The following is a 17,468-nucleotide window of genomic DNA, read 5'->3' on the forward strand; positions in this document are numbered from 1 at the left end:
TCTGCTCATTTAGTGGTTTGAATTTGTTTGTGAAATAACAATGCAATTGACCACCTTGATCTATTGGTTTAGGGATATTTTCATCATTAGGTGGCTTAATCATAATGGGCCTAATGACACTCTAGTCTGTTCAGTACATTCTATGCGTTATTCTCTCGGACTAGGTATTGTTGTACAAAATGACAATGTTTTGAAATCCGAACCGTTAATTGAACCGGCAAGGTATTTGGGTCGAGATTTAACCCTAGTTCAATGAATTTTTTAAAAATAATTTATATAAATATATATATGCACAAAATAAGATATGCAATAGACTAATTTAAGATTCTATATGATGAAAAGTTTAAGATTTTCAAAGAACTTGAATTTCACAAATAAATTTTTAAAATTATAAGTTGAAACAAATAACTCTCATCTCAATCTCAATTGTATCTATCAAAAAAAAAAATCTTAAATCCAATTAAAAAATACCACAATATTCTGAAATTATACAAAATTTACATCTATAGGAATTAGACATTGTGAATTTAAAATTTAATTCATATTTTTAGGATTTAGATATTGCAACTTAAAAAAAAAGCTTGAAGTTTGGAGGAAATCGGGAATATAGAAATAAAGATACAAACTTGATAAGAAGCAAAAAATGAGAAGAAAGTGATGGATGTGGCATTTAATAATTAGTTTTTAGGGTTAAGAAAAACCTATTCTTTTTTAATTTTTTTCAATTTAATAGACAAAAAAAAAAAAAAAAATTTGCTGGTTTAACGGTTCAATCCAGTTCACACGGTTTGAATAATTCTTATTGGTTTTTAAATCCTATCAATCTAAAGTATGAATCGGACCAAAACTATGAACGATTCCCAGTCCGATCAATCAAATCAATCAGTCCAATATAGTTTTCAAAACAATGCAAAATGATACTAATGATACTACAAACTAAAAGAAAACTACAAACCATTAGGCCAAAGCCCAATACTCAAGGAGAATCCATTAAAACTCTCTCGTGCGCTAGATCGGGATGATTCTTCAACTTAGTACATCTCACAAAAAGTATATTGTTTCTTGTTCGTAAAAAATTCAGAGATTGCAGTAAACTACGAGTTATTAACCAACACTAAATAGTAAGGAAAAAAAGAAACAAAAAGAGCAAACCTTGCCTTTCTATTATTTTTTTGCTTAAGGCTTATTTGAGTCACTACCATGCTCTCCCAACTCATTTTTCCAAGTGACAATCATTCAATAGTTTTGAAATTGTGACTTGGTACGGGATAGTGAAATTTAGCTAAACTATACTGTCATTCTAATATGTCTCTTTGCTTTTTTTTTTTGTACTTCTAATTTCCAAATGGATATATTTGTCAAGAAGAATTAAAATTCTAATTGCAGAGCTAGATTTAAAATTAATAGTGTATTTTATGTCTTGAAAAATAGAGTCGTAGTTTATTTAGGTCAACATAGAATAGGGTTTGTAATATGAAATAACAATAGATGGGTAAATAAACTACACCAGTAACCAATACACTATTGTTAATTTTGTGATAAAAAGAACAGTTGAACAAAATTCTAACTAAAATAAGTGCACAAGCTTAAACAATTGATTATGTTTGTTTTTTAAACCACTATAAAAGGTACGTTAGTATGGTAAGGTATCAGAGGAATTCATCGCAAAGTATGTATAATTGAAATGCTGGCTACAAATTTGAAATAGGCAATTTATGTGTCTTAATCTATATCAAAATTACGTAGCTAAGTAAGTGGAGGTGTAATATTATATAGTTTTACATATGTTAGAGGACTGCTAATTCTAACTTTCAGTTCTATTGTCCTTAAGACACCAAATTTATAAGTAGGGAAAATTTGATATTATACTCATCCATGCTTTGAAGTTAGCTTGCAACAATAAAAAAAAAAAAAGAAAAAAAGTTAGCTTGCAAGGTGCATCTTAGAAAGTATTACTAGTCTGTTTTGACAAACTATAAATTACTGACAAACTATTTCTGAAGGATTACGAGGGCCAAAAAGTTTACGTGCACAATAGCACATTTTCACTCTACAAGTAAAATCAAATGTAAGCTGAATGTGCAAATTCAATTCTTTCAGGTTTAAGTCTTCTCTTAGTCCTAATTTTTTTGCAACATAAAAGTTCAAAAAGGGGGATTTGTTGAGTGAAGAGTGCATAGGCGAAAGCACAACAAAATGACAACTAAATAGGCTTCATTGCAAGTTTTCGGCTGCTAAACTACTTGGTGGGGTGGTCCATATGGACCATAATTAACTTAACCCACAACATCCCAAATTTTTCCACAAAAAAAAAATACAATCCGAACAAAGGTTGGCCATTTTACATCCATCCTGACTTGAAAAATCTCCTGTGGGTATATCATGATTGCGATTAAGAGTATTTGGTACCCCTTCTTGGCTCACCATCATGATCTCTATCATACCTTTGCACTGGAAATAAGATAGTACTAATATTCATCTCCTCAATGACATGATTATAGTGTGTCCTCGGTACAAAACAAAGCTAACTTTTCGTCGAAGGGAAGTTTTCAACAATTGATCAGCGGGAGCTAGAAACCAGCTTTTCATGTCCTCCAAAAAAAAGTACGTGCACTGCGTTAATATCGTGTGTGAATTAACATGGCAAAAACAACTGCCATATGTATGAGATGTGTATGAGAAGGATCACGACTGCAAGTGTAATCCACTCTCTCGTTTTGATGCATCATGGAACTGGAGGAAGATTTATAAGATTTGCCTGCAAAAAAGAAAACGAGGGAATCTGTAGATGGGGGTCATGATTGAGAAAAGAGAAAAATGCTCAAACTTTGCCCGATGAACATTTTTAGTCCCAGATTTTGGACGAAAACAAATATGATACTCAAACTTTCAACTTTTGAACACATTTAATACTCTTGACGATTTTTTTTTTTCAAATTGTTACTTGAAAGAATCACGTGATAGTCACATGTCTAGCAATTATTAATAAAAAATTGCCAAAAAATGTAAAACATCCTTTTGATAAAATTATTAGTTCTTAAACTTAGTACTTAGTGTGAGAGGGATATTTTACTTGATAAAATTATTAGTCCTTAAACTTAGTACTTAATGTCAAAAAGATATTTTACGTGACATTTAACGTCAGAAGAAAATTTTACATTTTTTGACATTTTTTTATACAATAGTCGCCGGACATATGACTATCAAGTAACTTTTTTTGGTAGTAATTTGGAAAAAATTCATCATGAGTACTAAATGTGCTCAATAATTAAAAAATTATTTTTGTCCAAAATTTGGGGATTAAAATCGCTTGTGTATCAAAGTTTGGGTACCAAAACTGCATTTTTTTCATTGAGAAAATTCTGCCAACCTGAGCCAATACAGACACATGCATCTGCTCCAGGTTAAACTTTGGGCATCTCAAGTGGATTCTGCTGTTAAAAGTGAAAATCCCAACTGATATAGTAGAATTTTTTAGGGAATCTGATTGTTAGTTTCTCTCAGATTCAAGCTCTCCATTCAATTCTACCATTAACCTGTCTCTAACACACTAGCGGAAATGAAATCCTCATATGGTTGTCTTTAGCACCCACCCTTTGGGGGGCAAAAAAAAACACACACACACACACACACATTTGGACTTTATTTGAAGGACAAGGAGACAATAATGTACGAGTTGAACAGACCAGCCATGCAGGCAGTTTTGGTCAAAGGTATTGCCAGTTAAGCTAAGGGAGGGATGCAAATTTTGCAAAAGCCATATATCTAAACCAAAGATTTATCCACTTTTCCTCACTTTAAGTGAAACATACAGGAAACAAGGAACAGATAGTTTCACCCAAATCTTTATCACTTTATGCAAATCCTCTTTCTAAAAACTGAAATGGTTTTAGTTCATTTGATAAAGCATAAGATTAATCAGCACTTGTCTTGTAGTTGTAATATGAGGGGATACCAATTATTAGTAGTATATTCACCTTTAGGAAGTATCGATTTTTACACTTTTAGATACTTATTATTTTAATCTTTGATACTAATTGGCACTGTATCCTAAATATTCTCTCAACGCTTTCACACTGTAAAATAATTTAGCTCCTACCACAAGTTTCCAAACTCCGCCTGGTCTACAGATCAATGGAAATCCAGAAGAGAATTAGAAACACTTTGGAAGATGTAATTCCTTCCAAAATTAGTAACTCTTCATTAATTACGCGTAGTAATCCCAAATCCACTCATAATTGAGGTCTGCTATTAGAGTAACTACTCCCTTTTTTTTTTCTTTTTCTTACTGGTGCTATGAGCTAACTCCTAGTCACGTGTCATCCCAAAAACAAAACTTCCTTTTTAATATACTTTATATTGACAATAAAAACAAGTTTAATTAAAAGCACAAGTCTCAACCTGCAGATCTAACTTCCCATATTTGGATGTTAAAATATTCATAACATTCATTACTAGTACTATAGTATTTTTTTTTTTTGGGTTGGTATTTGGTAAACATAATAGTAGTATATATTAGAAATGATGGAAAAATATTCCAAAATAATATAATTTTGTCTCCTTGACACTGCGAGATCATCTTCCCCCTCTCTTTCAGATACATTTTTCAACTGATCATTTCACACAGGGCCACTGCCCAGACACTTCTCATATTTTATTTTCCACTCCAAAAGAAACAAAAGAGAGAAATAAGAATTGTTTTTCTCAAAGGAAAATCACATAGAATTTTCATTGAAGGGATTCCGACCATATTCAATTTCTCTACATCTTACCTCGTGAATCCACCGTCGGTTTTGCTCTTCTCATTTCCTCCTCATGTTTGGATTTTTATTTTGTGGAAATCGTTTTTGTGCTTTTTTCCCAATCTGGGATTGCATGATTTCTCTAATATAAACTTTGTATCTAAATTAAATTTGTCTGTTTTTGCCAATTGGGATTTCTTGGGAAGGAGGGACGCTGTTCAAAATTTGGATTTTTTTAATTAGATGCTGGTGCATTTTCATCAATTGGGTTTTCTCAAGTTTTGAAAATTTTTAACTGGGCAGTGTCCTAAATTTCAGTTACATTCTGGCATTTGCTCCAATTGAGCATCATCAATTTAAGATCTTTAAAAACGGGTTGCATGAATTTGAGAAAAGACTGCAACTTTTTATTTTTTTAAATGCTGATTTTTGAGATGAAGGATAGGCTTCAATGATGAGCAAGGTTAAAGAAAATGGAGGTTAGATCAGAGAGTTTGGGACAGGCAAGGCTCGAAAAAGAAAAGGGAAGTTTACAAGGGGGCCAAGTAATCCAGAGAACAAGGTTACAGGTCTGGTTTATAAGGGTATGCTCAAGCATTTTGATATGGACCTGTTTGGTTCAGCTGGTGGCTGTCGGCGAGCTGTGGCATCCGCGTTTACTAACTGGATTGTCAAGCCGGTTCAGTGGAGCGTCTACATTGTCCTTTCGTGTTGAAGATGCTGTGCCATCTCCTCCCATTCTTTTGCCTGCCAGTGAGTTTCTTGAAAGCTCCAAATTCATTTCCAGTGGTTGTTTTATCGTGGATGTGCATTTTAGATTGCGAGTTTGATAGCATATTTGTGGTTTTTACATCATTTTAGGATAATGTGATCGGTATTTGTGGTCTTAGCTCTTTGTCGGTGATGTGAGATCTGCTGGACGGCGTGGAAATTCATATAGAGTTTCTGTGGAATAGGTTTCTATTACTGTTTGGATATGCATAAAGTAGTGAGTGACTAGATGTCAGATATTAACTTCAATGTGGATGATTGATGCTTGATTCATTGAAAATGTTTATCTGTACACAGTATTAGACATAACCTAGCAGTGGTAGGAATCCGTCAAATATGACAAACTTAAGTAGAAAATTGGAGAAAGGTTGTTGTAATTGTGTAATCACGGAATTACAGAGTTGATTATTTATCTCTATTGAATTCAGGGACAGATGGGCTGTTTGGTTTTTTCTGCATGAATATTAGTTTGCCTTTACAATGACAAATAAATGGCAAGCTCTAAATATATAAAAGGTGCTGTGTTTTTTCTTCTGGATATCTAATTATTGTTAGTTTTACATTTCTTTTTATCCACACCTTACGCATGGAAAAGATGGTCTTTACTTTAGCAACGAAACAGGCCAACTCCAAGTCTTGTAGTTTGTGCTTATTACAGTAGCCTGCAATTAAACTTGTTTGCTATTTCACCAACTTTTGGCCTTGTTTTTGCCTCCTTTACTTGTAATAGATTTTCTACATCCCTTTTGCTTCTTTGGAATGTTGTTATCTCTTAAAGTTGGTTTAACTCTTTAAGACACTATATAATAAACTGAATTTGGGTCATTGATCTTCATTTAATTGGCTTAAAGAAGCAAAAAGAAGCTTCTTGGCTTGAATTTTCATTAAGTTTGTACTAATGAAATTTTAAATGTTCACATCTTTGATTCTCTGCCTTCATTTGCTTAATTAATCTTATTACTCACCCAAAGCGCTAGGTCAACTTAAGGAACCAGATTGAAGAGGTACTGATGATATACTACAAATAGTACATAATGGCCTCCAAATGACACACTAATCATACTCCCCTTCTCTTAAGAAAAAACTCTGAAAGTTATTCTTATATGCATTCTTTTAACCTTCTGGTTGTAATGTAAACTACCTCTGAAAAAGCTGCTCTCTTCTCTCTCTCTCTCTCTCTCTCACCCTCTCTCATGACGATATATTGTTTAAAGATGCTGAGGTTCTTCCAACATGGTATATTTTTTGGAACCTTGATCGATGATATATGTATATATATATATATATATATATATTTGAGAGCAAGAACATACTCAATTTGAGTTCATACAAAGTAATATGTTTAATTACTTTGCATGATAAGCTTGAAATAAAGGATTTGTCTTTCCTACGATGCAATGTGCAGAAAAATTTTGTTTGACATTCAGATGTAATTTATGTAACATTCATCTAAACGTGCTTATGTAGTAAAAAGCTCTTACACCTTTGGTGTGGTAAAGACTAAGTGTAAAAGAAATAGTAGACTTGACTTTTCAAATTTGGTCTGAATATTTGGTCATTTGTGAGACAAGTAAGTAATTGATTTCTCAAGCGGAGATATATATGATAGGTAATGGTAGTCTAACATGATGTGGAGTTTGAGTGTCCGTGAGGAAAACAAAGTAGCAAGTGTTTCTTTCAATGAGTACCATGGGGATAATAAAGTCACATATCCAGCCACTGTTAATGTAATGAAACATATTGGATTGCTGTCACAGGGATTATAAACCACTGTTAAGTAGTAAACCTATAAATACACTAGTGGCATATGCAGTTTTATGTTTATTGTCCATGTTGCTACGTATAGACAAAAGTAATTACCTTTTGACCATTAATAAGCAAATGATGTCTGTCAGTCTTTGCAAATAAGTTTTGCACATACTGAGAGAGGAATGTGTGTTTTTGCAGGAAATTATACAAGTAATGGTTTTCTTAAAGTGTCTTGCAATGGCGGCTTGAATCAAATGCGCGCTGCGGTATGTATGGAACTCCTATGGTTTCTGTTGCAGTGGTCTTCTTATTGTCTAGTTACTGACTTAGTCAATTTGGAATGCTAGATCTGTGACATGGTAACAGTTGCTCGGCTTTTAAATCTCACTTTGATTATTCCAGAGCTTGATAAGAAATCATTCTGGGCTGATCCTAGGTACTTCAGATTTTATCCAGAAGTGGTTAACTTGTAGTAATTCAGAAGCATTTGGATTTCTATACCTCCATTTCTTTCTGTTATAGAAATTTCTATGGTGTATAACTTGCAGTGATTTTGATGACATTTTTAACGTAAGACACTTCATTGACTCATTAAGAGATGAAGTTCGGATTATTAAGAGATTGCCTAAAAGGTTTGGAAGGAAACTTGGGAACCAAATTCTACAGATGCCTCCTGTTAGCTGGTCAAATGATAAGTACTACTTGGAACAGGTTTGTTTACTTTGTATTGTTACAAATATATCTCTATCAATTACATAATCTGGATGACATTTCTTTTCACAAAGGTAGACAGACACCTAAATATGCTTCTTATACTTCTATAGAAGAACCCATGATCAAACTTGGTGCTTTCATTTGAACATGCAGATCTTACCCTTATCTGCCAAGTACAAGGTGATACACTTCAACAGAACAGACACTCGACTCGCAAACAATGGACTTCCTGTTGAGCTTCAAAGACTCAGATGTCGTGTCAATTTCCAAGCACTTAAGTTCACCCCTGAGATTGAGGCTTTGGGTCGAAAGTTGGTGCGCATTCTGCAAGAAAGTGGACCGTTCATGGCATTGCATTTAAGATATGAGATGGACATGTTGGCTTTCTCCGGTTGTACCCATGGATGCACTGAGGAGGAAGCTGAGGAGCTTAAACGGTTGAGGTAATTGCTTGTTGAATTTGATGCATTATTTGGATAAATATGTCGCTGGAATTTTTCTCAGCATAAAAAAATGGCAGATTTTATTCTCATTGACTACATTAACATGATACAGACACAATCATCCAATGCTGGATATTCTGTTTAGTTAATGGGGGAAATAAGATTCTTGTTGCTCAGTAGCAGACACATGTATCTATATCAGGTCTTTTGGCCAGAAACATGAATACTGATTTCTTAGGAAAAGATCCACTAGGTTATCTCTCAAGCTTTGTGCTTGAGAGATGAGTGACATGGGTGCTTATTCCAGATTAATTTCATGGATTTCTACATAATTGGCGGTTGCAATGACTAAAGCGATCGCTATTTCATGCATGATTAAAAGACATGGTGTACTCCCTCCCCTCTCCCCTCCCCTCCTCCCCTCCCCCAAAACAAAAGTTCTGAACCTAAGTAGGCTCTTGGTTCACCCTGTCACCTTGTCTGTTTTCTATTATTGCTATCCTGGAAGATGTAGATTGATGGGTGAGTAGAGCTACACCAGGCTTTTGGTTTACCCTGTCACTTTGTCTGTTATCTATTATTGCTATCCTGGAAACATAGATTGATGGTCAAGTAGAACTATGATCGCATTTTTTCACACAATTCTTTTCTTTTTTAAATTTCCCATTGACATCACTTTGTCAGATCGAGTTTTGGACCAATGGAGGTGGGTTGACTGCAATTAGTCCCATGCTTCCCTTGCAAAGATGGAGTCTTTTTATGCCATGTCTCTTAGAAGACTACTTTGTGGTTATATGATGTTCAAACAAAGTGTAAAGTATGATAAAGTTAGAAGAGACAGAGATTTGTGGAGTATTAATTTTTTGGTCCATAATTCCTTGTTAGAGAACTATTACATCATCATGTTTTCACAAATATACTTAGAATATGATTTTCAGGTTTATGGAATTTCTAGGCTGTACTGTGGTTTCAGGTATGCATTTCCTTGGTGGAAAGAGAAAGAGATAATATCTGATGTAAAAAGATCTGAGGGCTTATGCCCTCTTACCCCGGAGGAGACATCATTGATTTTGAAAGCATTGGGTTTTGACAGAGACACACAGATATATATTGCATCTGGTGAAATATATGGCAGTGCAAGGAGACTTGCCGCACTAAGAACTGCATTTCCCAGGATTGTAAGTGATTGCAGACAAGATCATCTTTCGCTAACATGTTGTGCAGTGAATATTGGGCGTGCTAAATTCTGTTTCTCCTGAAAGCTTATTAAATGATGGAGTGTCACTAGAAAACTTCAAGTAATAATTAAGAAGTGGGCTCAGCGTGGTAATTTTTCCAACCTTTTTTTGGATCTTGGGGGCTGGTAGCTAATGGGTAAAATCTACACAAGTAGATTGTTTGTCCATTCGGAGTGCATCTACATAACCAAACTAATAATTCCAAATAGTTGGGAAACAATTGATGTACAAATATCATCACTGTTACTGCCCAGCTTTTAATTTTCCATCCCAGAATGTATACTTAATCAGTGACTGGACGGTTCCACTTGATCCTTTCAATAACGTATGTAGAATGGTCCTATAAAAATACCTTAATGTTTGGATTGGTGCATGTGCTATATAAAATGACTTAATGTTATTTCAATTTCAAAATGACTTAATGTTAAAATGACTTAATGGTCCTATAAAAATACCTTAATGTTATTTCCTTGAATTCCGTTGCTATTTCAATTTCAGGTGAAAAAGGAGATGCTGTTAGATCCTGAAGATCTGCGACAGTTTCAGAATCATTCATCTCAAATGGCTGCCCTTGATTTCATTGTTTCAGTGGCCAGTAATACATTTGTTCCCACCTATGATGGAAACATGGCAAGAGTCGTGGAAGGTCATCGAAGGTATATGTTTTACAAATTATAAGTGTTTTGGGAGCCATTTTGGTGTATCAGAGCTCTTAGCACTGTGAAAGGCCCTGATTACATTTTTGGCAGGTATCTGGGTTTCAAAAGAACCATCCAATTGGACCGGAAAAGACTTGTAGCACTATTGGATTTGCATCAGAATGGGACGATCTCATGGGATGAGTTTTCTGTTGCTGTGCGGTTGGCACATGAGAGCAGAATGGGACAGCCTGCACGTCGTAGAGTTCTTGTTGATAAACCGAAAGAAGAAGATTATTTCTATGCAAATCCGCAAGAATGCCTGTGCGAGGGAACAAGTTGTGATGACTTATTAGGCCCTCGGAATTCAACTGTAGTCCGATAACATGTGCCGCCAAACCAAGCCTCAATTTGTGATTCAATTCCAAGGGTCCTTGCTAGACACCGTGTGAAGAAATCATGGTGTTTCAGTTAGCAAAGGCTTGGGATCATTAGCGTTCATCCATCGAAAATCTTTCAGAAATCAAGAAAATGTCAGACTTGTCATGGGCATCAGAGCGGTGTGTTCATACATGGGGAGCTTTGTAAGAAGCAGCAGAAAATACATAGAAATGAAAATGAAGGTTTAGAAGTTCCACTTGGATTTTAATTTTAATCATTCTTTTTGTTCATATGTAATTGGTTTTTTCTGATGGTTATTCATGGGATCTTTCATTGTTTTAGCATAAGAGCTGCCAGCTGAAAGCTAATTATTCATGTGTCACTATTGATTAGTCAACAGGTGCCATTTTCGGCACTTGTCTGATCAGATAAGATGGTAAAATCGAGGCAGTGAAGGCCTCTTAGATGGTTGTAATCAATAACTACTCCAATACCACTGTAAAATTCCCAATATGAGCAAATTTGAGTGGCTTCTGAGGTTTTTGAGTTAGTGTCTTTCTTGATGCATTGAGATAACTTAATCTTCCACTTATTTTGATGTTAACAAATTCCTTTCCACAACAATCAATTACGGAGGTTAAATGATATGAATCTGAAATCTATATATGTACTGTAACGTTTGAGGCAATAAAGAACAGGTCCGTTAAGCGTTCTCTTTGATTAACCCAGCCTTGATGTATCAAAGTTCCTTTTTCTCCATTGGATTGTTAAGCTAAGGGGTTCTGAATCTTTTTACTTATTCGAGGATGAAGAGGAAATTACAGGTTGTTATGTAGATGCTAACTCATATCAGTTCGTGAGGGAGTACAGGCCTTAACCTATCTTTGCTTTGTTAGAGTTATAACTACCAATAGCAATCTCGTGTCCCACACTCCCAGGTTCGCAGGCGAGTGCATCTGATTCTAGAACACGTCCACATCGATTGAGGCAAACAGGTGTACAGATCTGTATCTTTAAACAATGTTCCTGCTAAATTTAGGCCAACAGAAGCATGTAAGATTAGCAAGTTCAAAATTTGGAAAACAGAAAGCTCAATCTCCAAGACCATCCTAGGACACGAGTGCAGAGAAGCTCATGAATCCGGACCACTTGCAGACAGTGGCGGGAGTTCAGATTATGAAATATGTGGTGACTGCTTTCCAGAGGATGATGATTGCTGTAGTTGCCTCCTGCAGGATTTAGATGCACTGCCAATGGTGTCCACTTAGAGATGCTCTGCTAATCCCACGTAAACTTGTGTCTGTGTCCTTCCCTCGCAGCATAATACATGAACAAACAAGAAATGTTTGGTGGTGGCTGCTACCCTCTACTCCCAAAAGATTATCTCACCTTGCTCGCCGACTAGACCAAGATCCTTGAGCCTCCTTTCTTGGTAATATTCCAAGCCATCCAACTCTGATTCTCTCTCTGCAAAGATTTTGTCAATGTGTTGCAGTACCTTTTTCTCTCCTGCTCTTATCTTAACAGCCATCTCATGCCTTGTGCAAAGATTTCCTTTCTCTATTAGCTTCTCATCCTGCAGTTTACATCCTCATTAGCATTTTAACAACCTTCTGGTTGAAATATATTATTATGCAGGTCCAGTTTTCAAGACACAGTCAAAACACAGAGACAAACTAACTTTGTAAGCCAACTACTGTCTTACAGGCTACAGTCAAGAAGACTTTCATGGATCCTAGGAATGAGGGGACTATCATGTCCTATTAGAGGAAGAAAAGAGTATAGAGTACTTAAAGAAATAAAATTGAAGGATATGAGCTTGAGATTTTAGGACACAGGAAGACAGAGTATACAATCTATGCAAAATTCTGGAGCCTGTAAGCAACAGCAGTATACAGGCAGTTGCAACATCTCTGCATCATCCATAAAAATCTCATGCCACTTGGATCTGCTTTAACCGTGCTTCCATTTATTGCAATGGTCATATAGATGTTAAGAGGATCTGTTTTCAAATGGTATACTTTGGCAAACAACTATAACAGAATTAAATGAATGAGGACAACTCAGTCTTCTCTCCTAGTCTATCAATTGCCAAGGGAGCATACAAGATAACCACAAGTCCATTAATTTCAGTTAAACAAGATGTGCCAAAGATGCTCAAAAAATGAACTCATTTCGGTCGTAAAGCAAAAGGACTTGCTCACCTGCTCAATGGTGGTGGGGTAGCCAGAAAGTGCAGATTTGCAAGCTTTTTGAACCACTTGACATATAAGCTCCTCATTTGCATGGCTAACAGGCAATTCAAGGTGACCCCAAACAGCATTTCTGAAAATTGATTCCAGAAGAAAAGCATCGGTTCCGCCAAGTGCTACAAGCCGGAGATATGGAAGCATAGCTGGTGGAAGAGGGCGATCCAATTTAACATCAAAGTAAGCAGTTTCACCTAAACCATTTGTCTCAGCAATATCCAGCTTGTCCCCAAAAAATTGATCTGACTCAGAAATTTCTAATGTTAATGTAAATGCATCACGATTTGACCCTGATTCAACGAATCCATAGTCCAAAGCCATATCAGCATTGCTCTTGTTTAAGTCATATTGAATGAAGACCTGCAGAATCAGAATGCCATTGTGTGGTTTTTTAACTTCATAGTTCACTTAGGCCCCGTTTGGGGTTGTGGTGCGTTTACAAAAAAAGCGCTTTTAAGCACTAAAAGTACTTTTACAGTGTTTGGTAACTAATTTCCCGTAACTTAAGCAGCCCAACTTTTGGTAACTTAAAAGAACTTGTGTCAGAAATCCTTCTTTATAAGCCACCGCAACCCCAAATGGGGCCTTACTCTAATTGGGTGAAATAATTGGTGACTTCACACTTAGCATTCTAACCAGTTGGAACTGATTCACATATTGTACATTGTCAAAGTGCATTTATATCCCACCTCAACTAACTGAAGTTAGAAGAGAAAGGGCCCTTAAACTCAGATCTCATACCTAGTTAGCTCCTAGAATGGTTCTCTTCTCTTTTGTTGTCTCAGGTGTAAATGGTCATTGACCAATACACTGATATACAAGCAATAGAAGGTAAAGGAAATACTTATGAGAAAGACATACTAGGAGCTACTAGACAATCCATGGTATAACAAGATAAGTTACATATTCAAGTTTAACAAATTTAAGTGCCCATTTGTGCGTGTGTGTTTGTACAGATATCCCTGAGGCAGCATTTTTAACTAAGTGAAAAAGTATATATACTTTCAGCTAATAAACCTCACCTGTTCACCAGCCTTAAGGTGTAACGGGCTCCTCAGAGAAAATAGGTAATCCCAAGAGAAAAGACCTGCTGGTCCTCTAACTTCATGCGCATGATCTTCTGTGGTTACAATGTCACTGTGGTTGATCTGATCCATATACCAACTGTCTTAAAAAAATAATTGTCCAAGTGAACTCTATAAAGCTGTTGAAATTATGTTCCACATCAAAGGACTGAACAACTCAAAATTGTTAAGAGTAATAAAAGGGCCACAATTGGTTGTGTCTGACGTATTGACATTTACTCAATCCTCTATATCTGTTTAGAAGTCCTTGTACAATAAAGAAAATAATAATGGAGCTTCAAGATGCTAACAAGAGCCTTTAGGTTTATTATTGCATCTAAGGTTCATACTATCCTTTGTTTTCTCCTTGTATTTATCCCAAGTTTGGCATTAGAATTTTCAGCAACACACAGAGCCTTCGAGTGTGTGTATCATTTCATGTTCGCATTTTTGCTGGACTTCGAAAAACCATCACGTTTCCTCAGTGAGACATTTAGTGCATGCAACGTATGTTCCTAACCAATGAAGCTAAGCAAAGTGCAAATATTTGAGATTTTAACGCAAAATAACATTAAAAAATAAAAAAAGCATTTGGTTTCAAGCATGTTCCAATGGTATATGGTATGGTTAGGATTTTTATCTTTTCACCAATTTTAACAACTATTTTGAAAAAGGATCCACCAGCACATGAAATTTGAAAGCAATTACAGCAGAACATGAATCTAACAATACATTCAGGACTTACCAAGTCAGCAAACGGGATTACAACAAGATTCTGATTTCGAAGCCGTGAGAATGCCCTTGATCTGAGTATCCCAAATGCCCAAAAAAACTCGTCCAAAGTTATAGGAGAAGGGAAAAGCTTCTGGTTGGGAAGGATTACTTCTGCTTCCACTTTCAAAAACTCATTTTGCACATACTCTTTCACACCTAATGTCGTGCTCAGTAGTTGTGTCCCTAAAAGACGAAGTAAAAAACATTTCAATCTTGGATGCAGAGCAAAATCTGCAACAAAATAAAAAGCTTCTTCAGCTCCTTTACTTTTCAATTGCTATTTTTACGGATCTTCATTTTGTAAACCTCAAAATTCAATCTTTAGTATATTAGAGACAGCAATTCGAGGAAAAGATAGAAATAGCCAAAAAAATTTCACCAAGATTTTTGTCCTACAAGAGAAATTATATGCCACAATCCCAATTGGTTCAGTTGTAGCACCCCTTGTTAATTGGTGCAAGGTGCACTGCACCCCCGTCACCCCTATGTAAAAAAGCGAAATAAGGAAAACAAACTGGATTACCTTGAAGCTCAGCAAGCTCCTCGTCTGACCTGCACTGGAAGAGCATGTCAAACAATAGGGATCAAAAAGACTCAATCTTGCAAATTTTCAAAAGCAAAAATTTTCTAAAAGAACAGAAAACAAATATAGTAAATTTAGTTGGACCAACCAAAAAATAGTGGAGTCAGTAGACTGTGGAAGAATTTCAAAGTAAAATTTCCATTTAGAATCCTCTCTAGACTTTTCTGCGAGCAAGAATAGAGCTACAGCAATCCAAGGCTTCAAACCAGAACAAACGCTACCAATTTCTGAAGCTGCAGCTGCATCAGGATTGATCCAAAATCTCTTGGGAACCTCCAAAACGACCTCATTTTTAGCAATGTCCCTTGTGGCAACAAGGCCTAAGCCTTCTGGGACAACACCTGGCTTCACTGGAGTTTTCGACGAAACCACGCCTTCATCACAAAGCCACTGCCAGAATGTCTGTACAGATTGGGGAATTTGTGGGTCAGTTTTAGTCGAGAGAACTGAGGTTACAAGTGCTGGTTTCTTCAACTGGAAAGTGGGTTTTGCTTTCCAAAACGAGAACTTTTTGGGGGGTGTTAAAGGGGAGAGATACGGAAAGGAGGACGACGGATTGAGAGAGAAGAGATTGGACATTGCTATTTCTGCTTGTTTTTCTTTGGTTTGGTTCAATGAGCAGAGAGGCAAAAGATGAGGTTTAAATCCGTGGCAATTATTTATAGCTTCTGATAATGGATAATCATTTCCTTTTCTCTATTCCCCTTATCCCATTACCTCTTTTTCTTTTTTAGTTTTTCCTTGTTTTGGTTGAGCGAACTAAACACGCAATTCGAGCTTTTTGTCTTCTATACAACATAAGAAGACCTTTTGTCTTCCACGGGACAATTCGAGCGTCTTACCCTTCGTAATATACTTGAGGACCGGGGGAAGGTGAGGGTTGAAATTTGAGTTCAGAAATTTGCTTGAGACAACAGTTAAATCTTGCTTGAAGCCTACAAGTTGCTAATTCGAGAAAGTTAATATGTAGCTTTGCTTGTCTTATTTATTATGGTAACCATTCTTCTTCCATTTGCCATTTTCTTAACATCTGCCTTGTTCATACTTGGAAGAATTCTTTTACTCTATGATTGAGTCTTATTAATTTTCCAAGTGAAGCCTATAGCACGTATTAGAGGTTTCGTAATTGCAATTTGTAGTTCAATTCGTAATCTGTGTCCAGTTTCGGAGAATCATGCAACTCCGCTTGAAGGTGGGACAAGCAGTGATGGAATTGCGCAATGGAGGAAGAAACTATTTTCCACTTTGTTATCTTTCTCCTTGTAACACGCTCCATCCCTGCGTCCCTCTGATACACTGCAGACAGTTCTAGCTTTTTTGCTTCTCCGGAGTCCAAATTTTTTCGTTTAAATAGACTTAACTTTCAATAGGCAATGACTTACAAACGAAGCGAATTTAAAAATATGTGATGACATCTGTGCATCAGAAACGCAACCCCCCCCCCCTCCCCCCCTCTTTCACCCAAAGACCAACAAAAACTTTCCCCAAAAAGGGAAACAGCATCCATTAAAAGATTTACCCCTACAGGTTGTATATAGGCCTTAATGCATAAAAGAAGGGAGGGGAAGAGAGGGAGGGAGGGGGGGGGGGGCGCAATCATGAACGATCTTCTCATGCATAAAAGAATAATCAGCTTTCTCCAAAACAAGAACAGTAGATGCAATGTTTTGGAGGAAATGCTCAGCAATAGAGTGACAGGAGTATGTATATATGTAATTCTCATTAAGCTCTTGCCTTGTGATTCATGTAGAAGTAGAACCTTCTATTTCTTGGACAATTAAAGTTTGAAGCTACAAAAGTGCATAAGAAAGAAGACAAATCTAAAAGAAACAACTATTTCACAAGTGCATAAGAAAGAAGACAAATCTTAAAAAAACAACTATTTCACAAACACATAGTACGTATTACCGACAGAGAAGAGAAATAGAGAGCGGAAGAGAAACGAGTCAAAGTTTGTTGAATATTAGACTCAACGTCCATTCACAAAGCAACTCCCTCTGATATCCCTTTGCCAAATTCACATTCCCATTTTCATAGATGCAAACAAAGTTTCCTACGAATGGCAGATCAGATAAAATATCAGATTATCACCAAAGGTCCAGAGCTCAGGCAGGAGACAGCA

The 17,468-nt window shown here is 36.2% G+C and overlaps 2 protein-coding genes across 3 annotated transcripts; one reads left to right on the plus strand and one right to left on the minus strand.

Annotated features, from left to right (window-relative positions):
- The first annotated feature begins 4,573 nt into the window (after positions 1 to 4,573).
- LOC113751237 (O-fucosyltransferase 3) lies at positions 4,574 to 11,226 on the plus strand. 2 transcript variants are annotated; one of them, XM_027295175.1, is made up of 9 exons: positions 4,574 to 4,786; positions 5,188 to 5,495; positions 7,461 to 7,528; positions 7,610 to 7,698; positions 7,811 to 7,973; positions 8,130 to 8,419; positions 9,393 to 9,597; positions 10,156 to 10,313; positions 10,407 to 11,226. In XM_027295175.1, the coding sequence occupies exons 2-9, from the start codon at positions 5,216 to 5,218 to the stop codon at positions 10,678 to 10,680; spliced, it is 1,527 nt and encodes a 508-aa protein (XP_027150976.1). In that variant the 5' UTR covers positions 4,574 to 4,786; positions 5,188 to 5,215; the 3' UTR covers positions 10,681 to 11,226. The 2 variants fall into 2 exon arrangements, with proteins under 2 accessions (XP_027150976.1, XP_027150975.1); XM_027295174.1 differs by having other exon boundaries at positions 4,574 to 5,495.
- Positions 11,227 to 11,529: 303 nt separating this feature from the next.
- LOC113751080 (ribulose-1,5 bisphosphate carboxylase/oxygenase large subunit N-methyltransferase, chloroplastic) lies at positions 11,530 to 16,019 on the minus strand. Its single transcript, XM_027294943.1, has 6 exons — positions 15,435 to 16,019; positions 15,287 to 15,315; positions 14,735 to 14,946; positions 13,948 to 14,073; positions 12,881 to 13,285; positions 11,530 to 12,252 (listed from the first exon to the last, which is right to left on the minus strand). Exons 1-6 carry the CDS (start codon positions 15,923 to 15,925, stop codon positions 12,043 to 12,045), a joined length of 1,473 nt encoding a protein of 490 aa, XP_027150744.1. The 5' UTR covers positions 15,926 to 16,019; the 3' UTR covers positions 11,530 to 12,042.
- Positions 16,020 to 17,468: the final 1,449 nt, after the last annotated feature.

The sequence above is a fragment of the Coffea eugenioides genome, chromosome 11 (genome assembly GCF_003713205.1).
Source record: "Coffea eugenioides isolate CCC68of chromosome 11, Ceug_1.0, whole genome shotgun sequence".
NCBI classification, from domain to species: Eukaryota; Viridiplantae; Streptophyta; class Magnoliopsida; order Gentianales; family Rubiaceae; genus Coffea; species Coffea eugenioides.

Excerpts from the sequence above, each read along its gene's own strand:
- LOC113751237 (XM_027295174.1), top strand. The coding sequence starts at position 5,216 with ATGGAGGTTAGATCAGAGAGTTTGGGACAGGCAAGGCTCGAAAAAGAA. Across the intron at positions 7,699-7,810 it reads TCATTCTGGGCTGATCCTAG|TGATTTTGATGACATTTTTA; the intron begins GTACTTCAGATT and ends TATAACTTGCAG. Across the intron at positions 9,598-10,155 it reads GAACTGCATTTCCCAGGATT|GTGAAAAAGGAGATGCTGTT; the intron begins GTAAGTGATTGC and ends TTTCAATTTCAG.
- LOC113751080 (XM_027294943.1), bottom strand. The coding sequence starts at position 15,925 with ATGTCCAATCTCTTCTCTCTCAATCCGTCGTCCTCCTTTCCGTATCTC. Across the intron at positions 14,074-14,734 it reads TAATCCCGTTTGCTGACTTG|ATCAACCACAGTGACATTGT; the intron begins GTAAGTCCTGAA and ends TATATGGATCAG. Across the intron at positions 12,253-12,880 it reads ACCCCACCACCATTGAGCAG|GATGAGAAGCTAATAGAGAA; the intron begins GTGAGCAAGTCC and ends TGTAAACTGCAG.